The following is a 21,504-nucleotide window of genomic DNA, read 5'->3' on the forward strand; positions in this document are numbered from 1 at the left end:
AACCCTGAGTGATCAAGTAAATGGGGCAGTGAGGAACAGCTGAGGCCTGGGACCTGCAGGCACAGGGGATGTTCTGCCTGGATGAGCAACAAAGAGGCCCTCCTCATGCCATTTTGTGGTCTTGGGCAAAGTCTCTTTCCCTCTTCCGGTCTCAGTTTCCTCATCTATAAAATGGGAGGCGCACGAGGTGGCACTAGAACAGCATAGCCACTAGGGGAGCCGATTAAAAATGCAGAATCCCAGATGTCCCTTCAGATTTATGAGTCAGACTCCCCTGGACTAGGGTCTGGGTATCTGCAAGGTTACATAGCTTCCCCAGGCCCAGGGTTTGGAAGCCAATGGGTTAGATGATTTTAAGGTTCCTTCCAGCCTTAAGTGAGGCCACAGCTCTAGAAGGAGCACTTTCAGGAGTGGCTGAAGGAGAGTTGCAGGAGCTGGGAGTGGAAGGAGGCTTTGGACTTGGCAGAATTAGGAATCTTGCCACTTAGCAGCTATGTGACTTCAGGCAAGTTATACAACTGCTCTGAGCCTGTTTCCTCTGTAACGTGGAGACAGTAAACCATGTCTCCCAGGTTCGGTGAAGATTCAGTGGGTCATATATGTGGAGGTGCTTCATAGATTGCAAATTGCCGCCCACCAAAGGCGAGTGGACGAGTGTCCCTGCCCACACTCCCCTGTCCCCAAGTCAGCTCTGCAGTCTTCCTGTGGAGTTAACAACCCTGGGTAGCGATCCTCCCAGTGGTCAAGGACCATTCAGCTCCCTGCTCCCCCAAACCCCAGCTCTTGGGGATCAGCCGGGGCCCTGAGTCCCCAGGCTCCCTTGGGGGTCAGACATGCCTGGATCTAAATCCCAACTCTGCCCTGACCAGCTCAGGGAGTCACTCGGTAAATATTTATGTAGCATCCGTAGCCCGGGCCCTGGGGTCAGGGGACACAACGGAAAACAAGACAGACACAGTCCTTGCCCCTGAAGAGCCCATACTTGGGGAGCAGACACACTGAACACCCAGTCGTACAAGTAATTGACTGCAGTCATGATAAATACAGTGAAGGCGAAACAAAGAGGGCTCTAAAAATATGTAGCAGGGACCGGATGGAGGCTAGAGGTGGCATGGAGGGCGGAGAATGTCCCTTTTCACATTCTTAATCTCCTTCCCTCCTTCCACATCCTACTTGGGTCCCACTTTTGGGTCTGGAGAGGAAAGAGAGAGAGCCTCAGGGGGAAAGCCAGGGCTGATTGTTCTGTGTGCCTCATTCATTCATTCGTTCGTTCAGTAAATATTTTTTGAAGCACATTTGTGGGCCATGTGCTGATCCGGGGGTTGGGAGATACACACAGAAGTCAGCAGGACAGAAATCCTTGCCTTCATGGTGCTTACCACCTTCCAGCGGATGGTTTCCTCGACTGTGGAAGCAGGGATGATAATCGTATCGATCCCAGGTTTGCAGGGGGGTCAGATGAGGTAGTCCACATAAAGCGCTTAGTCCTGTGTTTGGCAGCAGAGAAGGCGTCCCCAGAATATGTGCTTTTGTCGTTGTTGACTCCCTGGTATGATTGTTAAACCTCTGACCTCAGGCACTCTTCCGTTTTTCTTTGCAGCTCTTATCCCGCTAATAATTAAGTCACTTACCATAATCTGTTAAATGTTTGTCTACCCAGCTCTTGTGCAAAGTAGGCACTCCATAGATAATGAGTATATGAATGAGTGAATGATGTCACTTCATCTCAGCCTCCATTTCCTCATCTGCAAAATGGGGTTATTCATAGCCCCTACCTCGCAGGATTGGTATGAAGAATTAAATGAAACGATGCCTGGACAGCTTCCGGCCCAGCGCCTGGCGCGCAGTAGGTGCTCACTAAACCTGAGCTGCGGTGGTCCTTTCCAGGCGCTGTCCACGCCCCGAGGCCTGGGCTCAGGCCGAAGCTGCCCCGCAGCACCCCCAGCTGACAGCCAGCGACTGGCAGAGCCCCCAGGCACGGGGGCCCTCTCTCTTTCAGGTCAGCTGGGCGTGCGCTGGAGGGAGTACTGGGGGAGCTGGGGTCGGTATGTGGGGGAGACCGGGCCCCGTGGGCAGGTGGGCAGTGGTTGGGCTGTGGCCAGCAGACCGCTGAGATCTCCTCTTGCCTGTCTCGCTGCCCACAGAGATCTCCAGTGTGACAGCCCAGGCGGCAGAGCCGAGGGTGAGTGGCCGGGCTTCTCCTAGAGCCCTGGGGATGGGGCAAGAAGGAAGAGGCCGTGTCCTTGATAGGACCTCCGGGCCCTCTGACAGGGGCCTGGCCCTCTCCTGACGTTTGATCCACCTTGCTGATGGGCTTCCCTCCCCAAAGCGGGTGAACTGTTCTCCCCCAGCCCTTAGCCAGAGTCTAGACAAAAGTGGGTGAGCTGTCAATAAGTGGAACTGGGGCCCGTGGGGGTTCACGATGCGTGTGGTGGTTTAGGAAAAGCTGGGGGTCAGCAAGGGGATGGGGCTTCGGGAGGGGACTCAGGGGAGGGGTGCCGGGGATCACTGAGGACATGGGAAGCTGACGAGGACTTAGGCGTTCGGTGAGGGACCTCCTGGCTGTGCTGCCTGGCAGGTCCTGGTCCCGGCTTCTCGCACCCTCATGTCAGCCCCGGCCCCGCCCGGCGGCCCGTGGAGGACAAGGTCAGGATGCGTGTGAAGCCCCAGGGCCTGGTGGTGACTTCCAGTGCCGTGTGCAGCTCTCCTGACTACCTCCGGGAGCCCAAGTACTACCCCGGCGGCCCCCCCACCCCCCGGCCCTTGCTTCCCGCCCGGCCCCCTGCCAGCCCACCCGACAAGGCCTTCGCCCACACCTTCTCCGAGAACCCGCGCCCACCCCCACGCCGGGACCCCAGCACCCGGCGCCCACCAGTCCTTGCCAAGGGGGACGACCCGCTGCCCCCGAGGGCAGCCCGTCCTGTCTCCCAGGCCCGCTGCCCCACCCCCGCGGGAGACGGCAGCAGCTCCCGACGGCGCTGGGACAACGGGCGGGTGAACCTGCGTCCAGTGGTCCAGCTGATTGACATCATGAAGGACCTGACCCGGCTCTCCCAGGACCTGCAGCACAGCGGCGTGCACCTGGACTGCGGTGGCCTCCGGCTCAGCCGCCCACCTGCCCCGCCCCCCGGGGACCTTCAGTATAGCTTCTTCTCCTCACCCAGCCTGGCCAACAGCATCCGCAGCCCTGAGGAGCGGGCCACCCCCCATGCCAAGTCTGAGCGGTCCAGCCACCCCCTCTACGAGCCTGAGCCTGAGCCTAGGGACAGTCCCCAGCCCGGCCAAGGCCATAGTCCCGGAGCCACGGCCGCGGCCACTGGTCTGCCACCAGAGCCCGAGCCAGACGGCCCTGATTACTCAGAACTCGCTGACGCTGACATCCTGAGTGAGCTGGCCTCCCTGACTTGCCCCGAGGCCCAGCTGCTGGAGGCCCAGGCCCTCGAGCCACCGTCGCCTGAGCCAGAGCCTCAGCTCCTAGACCCCCAGCCCCGCTTCCTGGACCCGCAGGCACTAGAGCCGCTCGGGGAAGCTTTGGAGCTGCCGCCCCTGCAACCCCTTGCTGATCCTCTGGGGTTGCCGGGCCTGGCTCTGCAGGCCCTAGATACCCTGCCCGACTCCCTGGAGTCGCAGCTGCTCGACCCTCAGGCGCTTGACCCCCTGCCCAAGTTGCTTGACGTCCCTAGCCGCCGCCTGGAGCCCCAGCAGCCCCTGGGACCCTGCCCGCTGGCTGAGCCCTTGCGCCTGGACTTGTGCTCACCCCATGGCCCTCCTGGGCCTGAGGGTCACCCCAAATACGCCTTGCGGCGCACCGATAGGCCAAAGATCCTGTGTCGCCGACGGAAAGCCGGACGGGGACGCAAGGCAGACGCCGGCCCCGAGGGCCGTCTGCTGCCCCTGCCTGTGCCCACAGGGCTGGCGGCTGCCCTGGCTGAGCCCCCACCCCCGCCCCCGCCCCCACCTCACACCCTGCCCGGCCCAGGCCCAGTCCCAGAGCTGGAGCCCGAATCCTCCCAGACCCCAGTGGTCCCTACCCGCAGAGGCAAGTGCCGGGGCGTGCGGCGCATGGTGGTGAAGATGGCCAAGATCCCCGTGTCACTGGGCCGGCGGAACAAGACCACGTACAAGGTGTCGTCTTTGAGCAGCAGCCTGAGCGTGGAGGGCAAGGAGCTGGGCCTGCGCGTGTCCACAGAGCCCACCCCGCTGCTGAAGATGAAGAACAATGGGCGGAACGTGGTGGTGGTCTTCCCACCCGGCGAGATGCCCATCATTCTCAAGCGTAAGCGCGGCCGCCCTCCTAAGAACCTGCTCCTGGGCCCCGGCAAGCCCAAGGAGCCAGCGGTGGTGGCAGCCGAGGCAGCCACTGTGGCGGCAGCCACCATGGCCATGCCGGAGGTGAAGAAACGGCGGCGGCGGAAGCAGAAGCTGGCATCTCCCCAGCCGTCCTACGCAGCAGATGCCAACGACAGCAAGGCCGAGTACTCAGACGTCCTCGCCAAGCTGGCCTTCCTGAACCGCCAGAGCCAGTGCGCTGGGCGGTGCTCACCGCCCCGCTGCTGGACACCCAGTGAGCCCGAGTCAGTGCACCAGGCGCCCGACACACAGAGCATCTCCCACTTCCTGCACCGTGTGCAGGGCTTCCGGCGGCGAGGTGGCAAAGCAGGCGGTTTTGGTGGCCGGGGTGGGGGCCACGCGGCCAAGGCGGCCCGATGCTCCTTCAGCGACTTCTTTGAGGGCATCGGCAAGAAAAAGAAGGTGGTGGCCGTGGCAGCCGCCGGGGTCGGGGGCCCTGGCCTCGCTGAGTTGGGGCACCCACGCAAACGGGGCCGGGGGGAGGTAGACGCTGTGACTGGGAAGCCCAAACGCAAGAGGCGGTCCCGGAAGAACGGGACTCTGTTCCCGGAACAGGTGCCCAGTGGCCCAGGCTTTGGGGAGGCGGGCACTGAGTGGGCCGGGGACAAGGGTGGTGGCTGGGCCCCTCACCATGGGCACCCGGGCGGGCAAGCTGGCCGAAACTGCGGGTTCCAGGGGACCGAGGCCCGGGCCTTTGCCTCCACTGGGCTAGAGAGCGGGGCTTCGGGCCGTGGCAGCTACTACAGCACAGCCGCACCTGCGGGCCAGACGGAGCTCAGCCAGGAGCGCCAAAACCTCTTCACCGGCTATTTCCGCTCACTGCTCGACTCGGATGACTCCTCCGACCTCTTGGACTTTGCCCTCTCAGCCTCTCGCCCCGAGTCCCGGAAGGCATCAGGCACCTACACAGGGCCCCCCAGCAGCGCCCTGCCCGCCCAGCGGGGCCTGGCCACCTTCCCCAGCCGGGGAGCCAAGGCCAGCCCGGTGGCGGTGGGCAGCAGCGGGGCTGGGGCGGACCCCTCCTTCCAGCCTGTTCTGCCCACTCGCCAGACCTTCCCGCCGGGCCGGGCAGCGAGCTATGGGCTGACCCCCGGCGCTTCAGACTGCCGGGCAGCCGAGACCTTCCCGAAGCTGGCTCCTCTGCCTTCTGCCATGGCTCGCTCACCTACCGCACACCCGCCCGCCAGCACCTACCCCCCTCAGTACGGGGGCTACGGGGCTGGACAAAGTGTATTCGCACCCACTAAGCCCTTTACGGGCCAGGACTGCGCCAACAGCAAGGACTGCAGCTTTGCCTACGGCAGTGGCAACAGCCTCCCTGCCTCACCCAGCAGCGCCCACAGCGCTGGCTACGCCCCACCGCCTACCGGTGGCCCCTGCCTGCCACCAAGCAAGGCATCCTTCTTCAACAGCTCTGAGGGGGGCCCCTTCTCTGGTTCGGCCCCCACACCCCTGCGCTGTGACAGCCGGGCCAGCACGGTCTCACCCGGCGGCTACATGGTACCCAAGGGCACCACAGCCTCTGCCACCTCTGCCGCGTCCTCGTCGTCCTCCTCCTTCCAGCCCTCGCCTGAGAACTGTCGGCAGTTTGCGGGGGCTTCTCAGTGGCCTTTCCGGCAGGGCTATGGAGGCCTGGACTGGGCCTCGGAGGCCTTCAGTCAGCTCTACAATCCCGGTTTCGACTGCCACGTCAGCGAGCCCAACGTGATCCTGGACATCTCCAACTACACGCCGCAGAAGGTGAAGCAGCAGACAGCCGTGTCCGAGACCTTCTCCGAGTCATCCTCCGACAGCACCCAGTTCAATCAGCCCGGCGGTGGCGGTTTCCGGCGTGCCAACAGCGAGGCCTCGAGCAGCGAGGGCCAGTCGAGCCTGTCCAGCCTGGAGAAACTGATGATGGACTGGAACGAGGCATCGTCCGCTCCCGGTTACAACTGGAACCAGAGCGTCCTCTTCCAGAGCAGCTCCAAGCCAGGCCGTGGACGGCGGAAGAAGGTGGACCTGTTCGAGGCCTCACATCTGGGCTTCCCGTCAACCGCCTCGGCCAGCGCCGCGGGCTACCCATCCAAACGGAGCACCGGGCCCCGGCAGCCTCGGGGTGGACGGGGGGGCGGGGCCTGCTCAGCCAAGAAGGAGCGGGGCGGGGCGGCGGCCAAAGCCAAGTTCATCCCCAAGCCCCAGCCGGTCAACCCGCTGTTCCAGGACAGCCCAGACCTCGGCCTGGACTACTACAGCGGGGACAGCAGCATGTCACCGCTGCCCTCGCAGTCGAGGGCCTTCAGCGTGGGCGAGCGAGATCCCTGTGACTTCATGGGACCCTACTCCATGAACCCGTCCACGCCATCGGACGGCACCTTCGGCCAAGGCTTCCACTGCGACTCGCCCAGCCTCGGTGCCCCTGAGCTGGATGGCAAGCATTTCCCGCCGCTGGCCCACCCGCCTACGGTGTTTGATGCTGGCCTGCAGAAGGCCTACTCCCCCACCTGCTCCCCGACCCTGGGCTTCAAGGAAGAGCTGCGGCCGCCACCCACAAAGCTGGCTGCCTGTGAGCCCCTCAAGCATGGGCTCCAGGGGGCCAGCCTGAGCCATGCAGCTGCAGCCCAGGCCCACCTGAGCTGCCGGGACCTGCCGCTGGGCCAGCCCCACTACGACTCCCCCAGCTGCAAGGGTACAGCATATTGGTACCCGCCAGGCTCAGCTGCCCGCAGCCCGCCCTATGAAGGCAAGGTGGGTTCAGGGCTGCTGGCTGACTTCCTGGGCAGGACGGAGGCCGCGTGCCTCAGTGCCCCACACCTGGCTAGCCCGCCGGCCACACCTAAGGCCGACAAGGAGCCACTGGAGATGGCCCGGCCGCCCGGCCCACCCCGTGGCCCCGCTGCAGCTGCTGCTGGCTATGGCTGCCCACTCCTTAGTGACTTAACCCTGTCCCCTGTGCCGAGGGACTCGCTGCTGCCCCTGCAGGATACCGCCTACAGGTATCCAGGCTTTATGCCGCAGGCGCATCCTGGCCTGGGTGGGGGCCCCAAGAGCGGCTTCCTGGGGCCCATGGCGGAACCTCACCCTGAGGACACATTCACCGTCACCTCCCTGTAGTGCCAACTGAAGTGCCGACTGGACCTCGAGGTTTTGTTCCTGGGTGAGTCTGAGGATGTGGGTGCAGTGGGAAGAAACCGGGGGTGGGGTGGGGGTGGGGTGCGGGGATGAGGACATTAGAGCTTGGGCAAGGGGAAGAAGTATAGCAACGAGCAGGAAGGATTTGAGGACAAGACTGGGGACCCGAGTTGGGATTCAGGGAGTCTGGCGTTAGATGTTGGGAATAGTCTTAGGGAGGAGATGGGGTCTTGGGTGGGGAACCCAGTGTGGGGCTTGGGCATTCAGGGGGTCCCGTTATTGAAATGGCTGGAGGACCATAGACTGGATGGGGCCATCTAGTTCGGTTCATTTCCCTCATCCATGCTAGGTCGTGGGCAGGGACCACCTGAGTCCCAGGAAGCACTCACCACTTGACCTCTTGCAAGGGAGGGCGTTTGCATCGCCCTGCATGTGACAGATGGAGAAAGAAGCAGGTTGGATAATTATCCGCCGAGGCCCATCCAGGATACTGACCCTGCCTGCTTCCCTGTCTCCCTGGGAGCTTCATTTAGTTCACGATGCAGTCTGGCAAGGGCCGGGCTGAGGGTGTGGCCAGTATGTCCTTTTCTGGTCTCCCAGAGTACCCCAAAGGCTATTTTTCAACAGGGGTGTTGGGATCTCCCTGTGCCTGGGGACCTGTAGCCAGCGCGGGTCTATCCCCAGGCAGGATGTTTCCTACCTAGAAAAAGCCAGTCCCTTTCCTGAAGCCAATTGCTTTTCTTAAGAATTCCATTAGGGAACTCCCTGGCAGTGCAGTGGTGAGGACTCGTTTCCACTGCAGGGGGCGTGGGTTCAATCCCGGGTTGGGGAACAAAGATCCTGCGATCCTACAAGCCGCACTGCGCGGCCAAAAAAAAAAAAAAAAAAAAAAGAATTCCGTTAAATATTGTTAGGTATTCAGATATTGTTTTATCAGGTACTGTCACCTCCTTGAGTTTTCTTAAGATTTTGTGTTTAGGAAAAGGAAAATAAAAGAGGGGAAATGCCCCCAAAGTGGTAAAACGGGACAGGGTTGGAGGAATCATTTTCTTGATGAACAACCTGCTCCAGAAATGCAGCCGTAACTGGCCCATGAGATCCCGCTTTTGGAACAGACCTGTTACAAAAACTGACCCAGACGTGGTGGGTGGTGATGGAGTCGGCTGGGGGCCTTTCTGAGCCCCTCACTCCCCCTGACCTCTGCTACAGTATACTGCAGCCTCCTGGGAGTGCCTTTTCCTGGAGAATGAATAGGAGGGCTCCTGGAAAGCCCCGTCCCTGCTCTGGGAAGGCTGTTCGAAGCCAGGGTGACTCAGGGTCTTGAAGTCATGTCAGTGGAAACTTATTACCCCCTCTCTGCCTGACCTCAGCTCCCTCGGTGCCTGAAGATGGCAGAGGGCAGCACATGGGAGTCAAGAGGCCTGGGGAAGGACCATTCCCCAACTGGCCAACTTGCTACATGCCCTTGACCAAGCTTTCGCCCCTCCTCCACCCCACCCCACCCCCGCCTCTGTTTCCCCATCTGTTGAAGGCAGTTGACTTTGATAATCTCTTGGGCTCTTAAAACTCTGCATGGCATAGACAGTGGACCAGAATTTCTTGGGGGACAGCATAGTTTTCCTCCTAATGAAACCAGACCAAGATTAAAAATGGCCTTCCGTTCCCCATGCACCTCACTGCAGGCAGCAGAGCTGCAGATCTGAAGCAGGCCAGGGAGAAGCTGCTTAGGGTTTAAAATGTCAGACTCCTGATCCTTCTCACTGGAGGGGAGATGTCTCATGGATAATCCAGACATGTGAAATAATCCGAAAACCTTTCCTCCTGGGCTCTGGGTGGGAAAATAAACGGGTGAGGGGGCTGGGTGTTTGGGCAGGTCACGGCTCAGTGAGATACATAATGGAACCACCCAGTGAGCCCTGAACGCAGGAGGAACTGGGATGCCATCCAGCCCCACATTCTGGACCCGCTCCCCACTCAGAGCTGGGAGTTCACAGCACTGTCCTCAGACCGATGCATTCAGTTGTTCCAGCCAGAGACGTCTGTCCAGCACCCACTGCATGCCAGGCACTGGGGACACAGCAGTGAACACCTCAAACGAGGTCCTGGTCCTCAGGGGGCTTCCAGTTTAGCGGGAAAGACAGTAAACAGAATGTTGGTAATTACCGCTGTAGGAAGGACTGTGCAAGAGGGGAAAAGCTAGGAGGCCATGAGGGCTTGTGTCCAGCTGACCAGATGCTGAGGCTGATGCCTGAAAGATGAGGGGGCGTCAGCCAAATGGGAAGTGGGAAGAGCATTCTGGGCAGAGGGAACAGCAGTGGGTAAAGCCCTGAGGCAGGAAGCGGCTCAGCTTTGAGGAGCTGATGGGAGGACGGCAACACTGAGTGAGGGGGTGAGGGGGCAGGGCCAGATCATGCAGGGCATTGGAAGGAGTTTGAACTTTGTCCCAAGACAAATGGGGAACCACTGAAGCGTTCTCAGCTGGAATGTCGTGGGCCACAGTGGAGCAGGGCCGGTGTTGAAGGAGGGAGACCGGCTGCGGTAGCCCAGGAAAGCAGTGGTGGTGGCTTGGACCATGGTGGTGGGAGGGCTGTCCCCCTTCTTTATCCAAACACTCCCTCATCTAGGGCAAACTCTACCCCCCCCGCCCCCCCCCCGCCCCGCCCAAGGACTGATTACAATCATTGTGGGAGTGAAGAAGCCTTGGGGATATAGGGAAGGAGAACAGTGAGGAAAAAGAGTTAACAGAGGGAGTGTCACTGTCAACAGAGGGCTTAAGCAGGGAGGACAGTGACACACTCATTCACCGACAGGCACTGAGCCCTTTTGACCCTTGGCACGGGGGGGAGCAGTCACTGAGCTTAGCCTCACGTCTTGAGCCCCTCCATGCCTGTCCCGATACCAGACACGGGGAAGACAAAGCAGACGTGGCCCCTGTCCTCAAGAGTGGCCATCCACCCCCAAAAAGCTAAAGCAAGCACACAGAGAGCCTCAAACACCTGGTGGGAAGTGGCAGGGAGAAGCAAAGCTCCTGCACCAGGAAGGTGGGCCGTGGGATCAGAAGTCACCGCTCTGCCCCTTTGGTGAGAGAAGGGACATATATTCGTGCCGGGCCCTTTGTGCAACACTGCCTCACTGACCCTTCACAGCAGCCTGGAAGGTGCGGGTCCTCACCCTCACCCCCCCATCAGAGAGTTGAGGAAACAGGTACAGCTCTGAACCCTGCCCAGGGGATCCATAGGTAGTAAATGGCAGAGTCATGATTTGAACCCAGTACTGCACCCCCTCCCAGCCTGGATGCTCTGCTCCCCCTCCACGCTGTGCCCCTGATTCCCCGTCCGCAAAATGACGGGCTGATTGGATGCTCACTACAACCCTTTCTGGGTCTGACGTTTTAAACGGATTTTGAGGTTCTGTGAAAGAAGCCGCATCTGAGCTCGTCCTTGAAGAATAGGCGAGATTTGGGCACGCGGAGATGGAGACGGCGCGGGGGCGCATTCCAGGCCATGGAAGCCGTGAGCCAGGCCAGGTCACATCCCAATGTGAATTAGAAGAAGAAAGCTTGGAGGAGCCAGAGTGGGGAATGGGGCACCTGAATGGTCTGGGAGCTGAGTTGATGGGACAGAGAGGGACGTGGGGCCGCGGTGGGGTGGGGGTGGGGGGTGAGGGAGACTTGGGCCCCGCAAACATCTTCTAGTCCCTTAGATGGAATGCGGAGCCAGACAGACTGGCTCCACCTTGGGCCCTCACGGCTGAAGATCAGCCCTTCCAGACCCTGGGGAAAGGGTGGGAGGGTGGGAAGGGCCCTCCAAGGTGTTTAGGGATCTCGAGTCCCCCCTCTCCTCCCTATTCCCTCTCAGGCCTGGACCTGAGGCCAAGAGAAATGTCACAGGTCCTCCAAGGTTACACCAGCTGGGGCCTCACCGGAGCAGAAGGCGGCTTCCAAGGCCACCAACCAGCCAGGGTCAGCAGGCATGCCCGGACCTGGGCCAGGCACTGGCCGCTCTGGGCTTTGTCTCTCCATGTCTTGAAACCTCAAGAGGTCACCTGATCTTGCCTCTGGCCCTAGGCAAGAGGCCCTCACGTCAGGGGTCAGCCAGGCCTGCCCTGCCTCTCCTGGGCTCCTCTTCCCACTCTCTGGGGCTCTCCTCCCTCCAATCCGATCTCTTGCCTCTCCTGCAGCCATTTTCAGGCCAGGCCTTCTTGTGCTGAGCCCTCATTTCCTGGAAATATAATCTCTCCATGAGCATGCCCTCTCACGCTCCTCCTCGCCCATCTCCCCACATCCCTGTGGACCCAGAAGAACCCAAGGGAGCAAGGCCCTGAAACTGGAGGGTGGTGGCTAGGAGCATGCCTGTGGGCACAAACAGGCCTCCGTGCAGAGCCCGGTTCCATCCCTTACCAGCTGGGTGACCTGGTGAGTCACGTCACCTCACTGCATCTCTTGTGAGAATTAAATGAGATTACCCGTGAAGCACTTAGCCTGTCCCTGGCACACAGGAAGCATGTAATCAGTGGTTGGTAGATGGGTGAATAAAATACCTCCCCGCCGTCTGTGCGCGTCACACACCTCTGACCCTTTCCTCCGAGCTCAGGACTCTGTAGCCAGCACTCCTTCACCTGCTCTTCCTGCTTCCCTTCTAGGAAGGAGCTGGTATTCTAGTATGGGTTTGGGGCCTTTGGCAGGAGGCTGTGAAATACCACCTAGTTATATGCCTTAACAGTGGGGCTGAGTCCTCCCTGGGCGGTCCAGAGACAAGGTAAGTCACAGACCCCACGCCAAGGGACCTAAAGCCTGTTGGGCAACAGGACCCAGACTCCTAAATGACCCAGGTCAGCTAGAAACTCTGTCCACACACAGTTATCCACAGCAGTCCTCTCTTTTGGTACAGATAATCCGAAAGAAGATTGCCTTGTGATTTTGTAATACATCATGATTTCTCTCCCGGCAGATTTGCCCTGCTTGTCATCCTAACTTTTGCTGCCATAGTGCCCTCTGTTTGTGCTGGAGGGCAGGAGGAAGTAGGTTAATGCTGTGTTCAACCAGCATGAACCAGGCGCCTGCCCCGGGCCAGGCATTGCATCCGGTACTAAAGGTACCACTGAACAAGATGAGCAGTGTCCTGCCCTCATGGAGTTTACAGCCTTGAAACAGGTGTTCATTACAAGCCTCCATGTGGGCATCACTCTCCAGGGGAGGGACTGAAGTGCTCCCACCGGAAATACCAGGGACCACCCTCTTGAACCGTGGTAGGGCAGACAGCAAGAGCTTCCTGGCGGGGGGGGTGCGGGGGGGCAGAAAATGGGTCTTGAACAAATTTGAGGCCTCGGCAGCTATAGCCCTAGCTCAGCCACCTGGGTCAGCACAGCCAGTGCGTGCCAGGTCTCTGCCCCAACACCTGCCCCCGCTTCCTGAGCCCATAGCCCCCACTGTGGCTGCTGCATGTCCCTCAGCATTTTGGGATGCATGGTGTCTGGAGCAACCTCCCCCTCCCCCCCCCAGAACATTTACTGGATGAATTGACTAAAACATGTCTGCTCTGGTGACTTCATTGCTTAACACCTTTTGATTGCGTCCTCCCCTCGCCAGCCTCCTTGCCTCCAAAATAAAGGCCCGACTTCCTAACCTGGTATTCCGGGTATTCAAGGCTGCTTCTTCAGCCCTGACCTCCTGCTCACACAGCCTCCCTTTCCAGCTCTATACTGTGGGATCGGGAGGGAGCTTTCCAGGCCCTTTCCCCAGTGTGCCCTGTGTCTTTGCTTTAGCTGTTCCCTGGCCTGGGCCGCCCTTTCCTAGTCATCATCCATCTCCCACCTGTCATTTCCTATCTTTCACTCAGACACTGCCTCCTCCAAGAAGCGTTCCAGGATCCTTCCCAGGCGCAATTAATCTCCAGCCCTTTATGCATCCATGACAGCCCTTCCCGGGAATGTTTTCCTCACCATGCCATCAGCTCCTTTAGGCTGGTTACTCATCTCTGTGCACTGTCCCTGTCTCCCCAGTGTTTCATCAGGCCGGGGACACTTCAAGGGTCAGGATTTTTTTTTTTTTTTCCAGGAGTCAAAGAAGGGCACGTAGACTAGGGAGAATTGTGAGAGAAAAGGTTAGGCATTGGGTAACGGGGCATGAGCTGGTTTCTCTCAACCGTACTGTTATCAGATGCGCTCCTAAGGATGAGGCAGGGGAGGGGTGTATAAATAAACCAGTTCCAACTCTCAGGCTAACTGGGCTTTTGGAGTTCTGTAAATTCAGCGCCTTCCAGTTTACAGAGAGGAAGAGGGACTCGCCCAAAGACACAGAGCCACCCAGGCAGGGAAGCCCAGAAAGGTAGAGTCAGGAAGGTCGCTCGGGGATCACCCAGTTCCATGTTCTTGCTACTTCCTCAGCCTCCACTCAGTTGCATGCCCAACACATACCCAGATGTGGGACAGATGCCTGTCCTTATATAGGCATCTCCGATCAGGAGGGTGGAGAGTGTGGGTGTTCGGGGTGGGGGCGTGTATAGCCTCCTCCCAGGACAGGTAAGGAGCGTGAGGCTCTGAGAGGTGAGAGATACGCACAAGGTCACACAAGCTTGGTGGGCAACCATGGAAGTAAACCCCATTTGGTCCCACTAGCATCCCTCTCTATGCCCCGCAGTGGGGGAGGTAGGAGAAGATCTCTAAGGAGGGAATGACTGGCAGAGCTAGAGTTTAAGGAATGCCTCTAGTCACTGGTGGACAGATTTTGAAAAACTTCCCTGGAGTGAGGAGGAGAGCCACACACCCACCCACATGCCACAGCCTACCCATCCCCAATTGGAAGCTTCATCCTTCAGAGAACTCTGGGTCCAGAGGGTATCTCCATCTGTCAGGTGTGGTCTGGGCCTCAGGGAAGCAGTATCCTCTCCACATTTAAGGGACTCAAAAGCCTGACTTTGCCTGAAGACATCAGAAAGGCTGGATCAGCCTCCCTGGACAGCTGTGATTTGTCTCTGACCCCTTGTCTTTGGTGCTCTATCTCAGTGCCTGAAGATCTCTGCCATTCCCTGTTCAACCCCCTTATTTTACATAGCAACTGAAGCCCAGAGAGGGAAAGGACTTGCCCTAGGTCACACAGCATATCCGTCTCTCAAATCCTCATGCACTCTTTGCCTTCTGCTCCACTGCCTTGTTTGATGTTGAGACCCCTTTCTGGAGGGTAGAGACTAGAAGGTAGGGTTAGACCTTAGCGCATGGCCTGGCAGTTAGCGGCTGTGAATACATGTCTGCTGGTTGCTTGAATGAATGCTCCTTTTGCCAGGGAGAGCAGCTCTCTTTGGACAACCTGACTTATATGTGATCTGTAGCACTTTAAATCCCTGCTCAGCTCTCCCTTGGCACCCCCAGTGCCAGCGCCCACTGACAGGCAGAGACCACCTAAAGCCCTGGCCTCACAGATGGTAAAACTACTGGAGCATGAGACTCTGGGACGTGCAGTCCTTCGTTATGGAGGCACTAAAAGGTTAAGTCTCGTGAACAATGGCTGGTGTCCTGGGGCGCCAGCCACTGCTGGCATCGGGGATACGGAGGTACCCCACGCAGGTCTCTGCCCAGGAGGAGCACGGAAGGGAATGATAAGTGCCCCAGTAGCTATGGTAACAGGGCGGCCTGAGGAGGCATCCGGAGATGTGCAACACCTGACCTGGACCTTGACTCGCCGATCAGACTCAGACCGGTCACGGCTCTTTCGTTCAGTCGGCGCACCTTGTTGACCCCAGCATGTGCTGGGCGCCGTGCTCAGCGGTGTGTTGAAGAGCCACAGGCCCTCTCACCAAAGCTGGGTGAGGTGCCCCCGCTGTGCTCCCTGAGTCCCCCAGGGCTCCCCTTGACACACCCCCATCTCCCTGCGTGTGATCGCCTGGTTTGGGGTCCGCTTTGCTTCCCTCTGTGCTCTGTGAGCCCCTCAAGGGCAGAGACCAGATCCGTCTTGCCGTCTGCTTTGTCTCCAGTGCCCAGCACTGGGCCACCTGGCCCAGCAGCACTGCTTCTGTTCCGTGGCGAGTTGAACCTGGTGAAGTCAGGGTTCTGCATGGCCATAGCATTCTGCTTTCTCCCTGGCTCAGGAACCTCTGGTTTTGATTCTTTCCCCATCCCCCACCCCCCACCATCCCCCCAGATTCTGGCCAAGTCATGAAAGCTGGGGAGGGCGGTGTGAGGAGGAAGGTGAGACAGCGGTGGCTTAGCAGAGGGTGAGAAAGCCTCCCTGCTGCCTGGCCGCGGGCACCACGGGAATGGTTCTGGCAGGAGCTGCCTGCTGGGCTGAGATCACCATGGAGACCTGGCTTGGAGAGGGTCACTGGCAGTGGCTAAGGGCTGGAGGGGGCGGGGGTGACAGGGATTTGTGCAGAGGCTCCCAGCCTGCCCCGGGGCCCTTAAGGGGAGCAGGGAAGGCTGGGGTTCAGCACAGTTCGCTTGCTAAGTAGTTTGGAGCTGCCCGTCCTAAATCTCCCCCTCGTCACCCCAATACACCATATCTGTCACCCCAACAGGGGTTCCTTAGCTTGACAGCTGTTCTTCAACTGCAGTAAAGCTGTCCTACAGATAGATGCCCCCAGCCCTCCAGCTGAACCTGTCCCCCCACCCTGCTTATCACCCTAACTGGAGAACTGACACCCACCCCAGCTGTATCCCCTGCCCCGATCACCCCAGTTGCGATACAGCTTTTCTCCCCATCACCCCAGTTGTAATACAGCTGTCGCCCTAACAAGCACACCTCTTAACCCTATGGCTAATATTCCATCCTCCCCTCACCAGCAGGAGACCCGAGAGCTTAACAGAGATGCAGCTCCTACCCTCCCCCTCACGCCTCTGCATGCCGCCTGGGCTGAGGCACCAGGATGGGGTGCTGTCCCACCTCCCAGGAGCCCACCTGGCTCCCTGAGGGGAGTCCTGGCAAGTCCAGCCTCGGGACAAAAGTCTTCCCGGGGGCTGACTGCCCAGCAGACAGCAGCCAAGGCTGAGCAGAATTTAAATGTGGCCCCGTTGGAAAGGGAAGCCAAGAAAGAGGACAAGAGAGGGAAGGCTTTCTGTGGCCGCCTGGTTCCTGCAGGGGTGGGGGAGGGTGGATGGCTTGCTGAGGAGTCTCAGAAGGTGGTTTTAGGACCCCCACGTCTGCCCCTTAATTTTGGTGGGTTGGTCACTCACCCAATGTAGGAGACATGAATTTCAGGGCTCTGAGAAGAGGACAGAGCTCTGAAAGAGCCAGGCTAACGACTGGAGGTCTTGAGAATAACTGAGCCCACACCCCTTTCCCACTGGGCATCTTCCCACTCACCCCAGCAAAGCTAGGGCTCTGGATAGGGAGTCAGGTCCCCAGAGCCCTGCAAACATAATTAGGACCGACTGTCTAGGGAAAGGGGGTACTTGAGATCTCTATTGTCTAGTGATTGTAGGGACTGGGGACTCGAGATTTTCTGAGCTTCAGGAAGGCGGGGTGCAGCCAAACAGATGGTATTGTGTTGGGCAATTTCTTTATTCAGACAGACTTCCTCATCACCTCACCCCTCTAAGGAACAGAATGACATTGATAGGGAATGGGGAGAAGGTTGGATTTGGAAGAAATTAAAGCAGTGGTTCACACCTGTGCTGTGCTAAGGCCCTGTCTTCGCATTATGTCATTCCTCAGAACAGCCTAGGTAGGAGGAATTACTAAACGAACTGGTACATGAGGAAGCCGAGGCTTGGGGAGCCTAGCTGGCCCAGGCCCTGTGAAGATAATGACTAGTACTAATTAGGATCATTTATGACACATTTATGGACCAGGCTTAATCTGCCTCAAACCACTGAACCTTCCCAACGAATTTACGGGATAGTTCTGTTATCCCCTTTTTACAGATGAGTAAACTGAGGCTGACAAAGATTCACTGACTTGCCCAAGGTCATAGAGCTATTAAATGGTGGTGCTAGCGTTTGAACTCAGCTGTGTCTGACTCAGGAGCTCAAGTTCTGAACAGATTGCACTGCCTGGAATCCCAGCTCCTCATCCAGTACATCCTTTACCTCTCAGTGGTGTGGGCCTTGGACACACACCTATTTTACAGATGGGGAAAGTGAGCTCAGAGCAGGCCAGAAAGCAGTCCGGAGGCTCATGGATGGGGCCACTTGGAATTTTCTGGGAGAAGGAACAATGCAGTTCCCTTCTCTCAGAATCCTGGTAGGAACCGGGTGGAGGTCCTGCTTTCAACCTCCCTCTTCCCAGAGCTCAGGGTCTGTCCCTGCCGCTGACTTCTGCCTCTTCTCTTGTGTTTCTCTGCAGCTTTCAGAAAACCAACGCCAAGACCCCTCCCAGCGTCCACATGGTCCTCCGGCAGGCGCCTGCCCCTCTGCCTCCCGCCCCACCTCCCCTGCACCCCCTGCAGCCCCATCGCCCCCCCCACCCCTCCCTGCCCATCTCCTCCACGCAGAAGCCGAAGGTGAGCCCTTTCTGCACAAAACCAGCAATTGTAAATACTTTTTAAAAATGTACAAAACTTAAAAACAAAACACAGTTTTAGAAAAAGACAAAAAAAAGAGAGAGAGAGAGAACGCGAGCGTGTGCAAGAGGTTGCGAGCGGGGCCTCAAGGTGTCCAGAGCCCCTGCAAGTATGCACTGAGAAATTTATCTACAGGTCGTTTGACAAAAATGAACAATATCCTATTTATTGTATATACTGTTTTATTATAAATCGTGGATTGTATATTGCATTCTGTAAACCTGCTGTGGTCCCGTGGTGTGCAAATACGCATGGTGGGGGGGAGGGAGAGGAACCTCTTGCGGGAGCTTTTTTTTTTGTTTTTTTGTTTTTTTTTTTCTTATTTTTCACTCTTTTGGGTTTTCTCTTCTGTTGTTGTTGTTGTTTTCTGTTGGCAGGACACACCCAAAGATCCAAGTTTGTATTAAAAAGAAATGAAAAAAAGCAAAAAAAAAAAAAAACAAAAACAAAAAAACAACCTCGTGTCTTGTGAAAGGGGGTGAGTGAGGGTGGACAGAGTGGAAGGGGTGTGACAGCTGGGGGTCGTCACCAGCCACTGGGTCCCCAGAGGAGTTGAAATACCTTCATGTGTTCCCTCCCTCAGAGCTCTCCCTTCTGCCTGAGATCTGAGTCACCTTTGCATCTGGGCCCCTCCCTTTCCACCCTAGGCCCTGGGTCTCCCCTGCCTCTGGGCTCCCCAGACTGCCCCCTGGGGTTTCCTGGCCCCTGGTCCATGCATTCTGTCCCGGGTCCAAGGAGTCTGCCTTTTAGACCTTCCTTTTGCCCTAAGTCCTAGGTCTCCCATGATTCTGAGACCCCTGTTCTCCCCCAAGTCCTTGGTTTCCTCTCCCTGAGGAACTCCCATTATAAATCCGGTCTTGGGTCTCCCCTGCTTCTAGATCCCCTTACTCCATCCTCAGTCCCAGGTCTCTGACTCCAGCCCCTTCATTTGTCCTGTGTCCCCTCAGCCTTTGGACCCCACCGTTGTACTCTGGTTCAGGATACCTGTCTTTCAGACACTCCATCAATCCTGAGTGCAAGAACCCTTGTGGGACACCCCCCTTTCCCACAGAGACTGGAGTATCCCCTGTTTGTGTGTCTCCCATCTACCCCAGGGCCTGGGTCTCCTTTGTCTCCAGGCCCCCCTCTTTTTTATCCCAACACACCTGCCTCTGCCTATGCAAACTCCAGGGTTTGACTAGGCCAAACCCATTGGCCTTCTCCTTTCTTTCCACTCTGAACCCCAAATGCCGGGTCTGTATTTCCTCCCAGCTTTTGTAAACTTTGGAAGAAGAAAACTCCTAATCCTGTGCCTATTTCTGGTGGACCTGGCAGGGCCGAACTGTATCACACCCCCTGACCTTGGGGAGCTCTTGGCTGCCCTTGACCAAATAAGCCCACTTTGGGCTGCCTGGTCCCTAGCAAGCCGCTTTTCCCATAGACCCAGTTTACGTTAAAGCTCTGCTCTATGTCCCTCCCTGCTGAAGCTCAAGGAGACCCCAAGGGACAGCTCCGCACCACCTGCCCCCCTCCCTGACCCTACCGGTAAGGCCCAGGCCTTGGGAGGGTCAGAGGAACCCTCCACCTGAGGCAGGAGACAGACCCCCACCTTCTGGGCACCCCTGTCTGAAAGAGGACGCTGGAGGGTTCAGACAGGGGCAGGTAACAGTCCCTAAAACTGCATTCTCTGTGCTGGATGTGAAGGTTCAGCCTCCCACCAAGCCCCCTCTGTGCAGCCCCAAGACTCAGCTGAAGACGCCGTTGTTCCTACCCTCCTGCGCAGTGAGGGCGGAGGCATCCACTTCACTCAAGCTGCAGCCGGGGTGGGGCTGGGAGTCGGGGCAGGGGCAGTAAGACCCGGCGAGGGTTTCCTGGAGGCCAAGACCAGGGTGCGAGGCAGAAGAATGAGGGAGTTCCCAGAGGAGGAAAGAGCAGGGCAGGGGGTGGAAGCCACACGTGGCTAGGTCTGTTTGGAGTAGACACTGTGTGTGTGTTTGGGGAGGGGAGAGGGCTTTGGAAAGGTCACCCCTGGGCAGGGGGGAGGTTGGTTGGAAGGGGTGGGTGGCTTCAAAGGCACCAGTGGGAGAGGCCAGGAGAAGTTTGTTTTCAGCCCCAAGAATCGCCCGCAGGGAGAAAATGAGTGTTCAGCGGCTGCTGAGGAAGCGGAAGAGATCAGGGAAGGCTGTCCAGGTGGGGCCGGCTGGGTAGAGGGTGGGGCCCGGTGAGGGGGTTGAGGGCTGGGAGATGGAGGTGCAGTGGGGAAGGGGTAGTGGGGGGATTATTCCGTGGAAGGGATTGTTGCAGCTCTGCAAGATGGGGAGGAGGGACGGTGAAGGCTTGTGTGCCCAGGAATTGGGGTGGGGGTGGAGATGGGTGACCCAGGAAGGAAATGGGAGTTTAGGGAGGAAATTATAGCCCAGCACGGGCTAGGGGACTCTGTAACTTGAAGAGGGCTTTGTAGGAGGGGTGGGGATTCACTGAAAAGAGAGGGGTACCTGGAGAGGGATGGAACCCAGAGAAGGCCTTGTGGTTTCCAGGATGGGAGGGAGGCTTGGTGAGAACTGGGGCTCCTTGAAAGGTTAAGGAAGGGCTCCTGGAGAGAATGGAGCTCAGCAAGGGGAGGGGTCTCAGTCTAGGGTCTGTGGCTTAGTCTGGGCTGAAGAGGGCTAAGGGGGGCCGAGGTGTATTTGGAGAGCAGGCTCAGGGACATCTGCCACGGCCCAAGGGCCCAGCCTTTGGGATGGAAGCTTCTCTTGGCCCTTGGGCCCTGGGGCTTCTGGGGGAAGGGGCTTCGCAGCCACAATCCCACACCTGATCCCGGAATACATCAAGGCAATGTGGCTCCTAGATATTTGGGTTTTGCCGCCATTTATTAAACGCTTCCCTGAGGTTTTTATTCCTCAAGACAATCCTTGAGGTAGAGAAAAATATTCACCCCATTTACAGATGGGAAGACACGTTCAGAGACACGGAGTAAGTGACCTGTCCAAGATCCCACAGGAGGTGGCAGAAGTAGGTTGGCCCAGAGTCTGGCTCTGAGCCCTTACTTTTTCATAACAATTTAAAGGCAAAAAAATATTGCTTATAAAATTCATCCCTCAATTCATCTATAATAAAATTTTTAAATGATAGAAATAAGAGTAAGAAATAATTATATAACACTATGTACTAGTTACTATTCTAAGCCATATATATAAACTCATTCCATCCCCACAACAATCCCATGAGGCTTTACTGTAATGATTATCATTCCCATTTTACAGACAGGAAACTCAAGTGCAGAGAGGTAATTTACAAAGACCACTCAGTGAGTAAATAATGACACCAGGGTTGAAACCCAAGCAATCTCCTTCAGGAGTCTGCTTCACTATACTGTTCAAGGTGAAAACCCATTCTACCCCCATTCCTGGTAACAATCCTTGTGTCAACATTTTTGAGTCCATTCATCTAGATCAGTGGTTCTCAATCCAGAGATTTTATTGGTCTGGGTGGGGCCTGGGCATGGGGATTTTTAAAAGCTCCCCAGGTGGTTCTAAAGTGCAGCCGAAGTTGAGAACCTCTAACCTAGCTATTG

At 57.7% G+C, this 21,504-nt stretch overlaps 1 protein-coding gene across 5 annotated transcripts in view; it reads left to right on the forward strand.

Annotated features, from left to right (window-relative positions):
- Positions 1 to 18,408, forward strand: part of AHDC1 (AT-hook DNA binding motif containing 1) — a 64,967-nt gene extending 46,559 nt beyond the window's left edge. For 2 of the 5 annotated variants that reach the window (XM_049711616.1, XM_033422454.2), the window contains exons 4-7: positions 1,888 to 1,999; positions 2,145 to 2,182; positions 2,579 to 7,486; positions 17,735 to 18,408. In XM_049711616.1, the coding sequence (XP_049567573.1) occupies positions 2,653 to 7,443 (4,791 nt within the window). In that variant the 5' untranslated portion in view covers positions 1,888 to 1,999; positions 2,145 to 2,182; positions 2,579 to 2,652 and the 3' untranslated portion in view covers positions 7,444 to 7,486; positions 17,735 to 18,408. Of the gene's footprint in view, positions 1 to 1,782; positions 2,000 to 2,144; positions 7,487 to 7,810; positions 8,989 to 17,734 lie in introns of those variants that run through there. The other 3 variants (XM_004266609.4, XM_049711614.1, XM_049711610.1) reach the window with 3 other exon arrangements.
- The last annotated feature ends 3,096 nt before the right edge of the window (positions 18,409 to 21,504 follow it).

Source organism: Orcinus orca, chromosome 1, assembly GCF_937001465.1.
Source record: "Orcinus orca chromosome 1, mOrcOrc1.1, whole genome shotgun sequence".
Classification (NCBI taxonomy): domain Eukaryota; kingdom Metazoa; phylum Chordata; class Mammalia; order Artiodactyla; family Delphinidae; genus Orcinus; species Orcinus orca.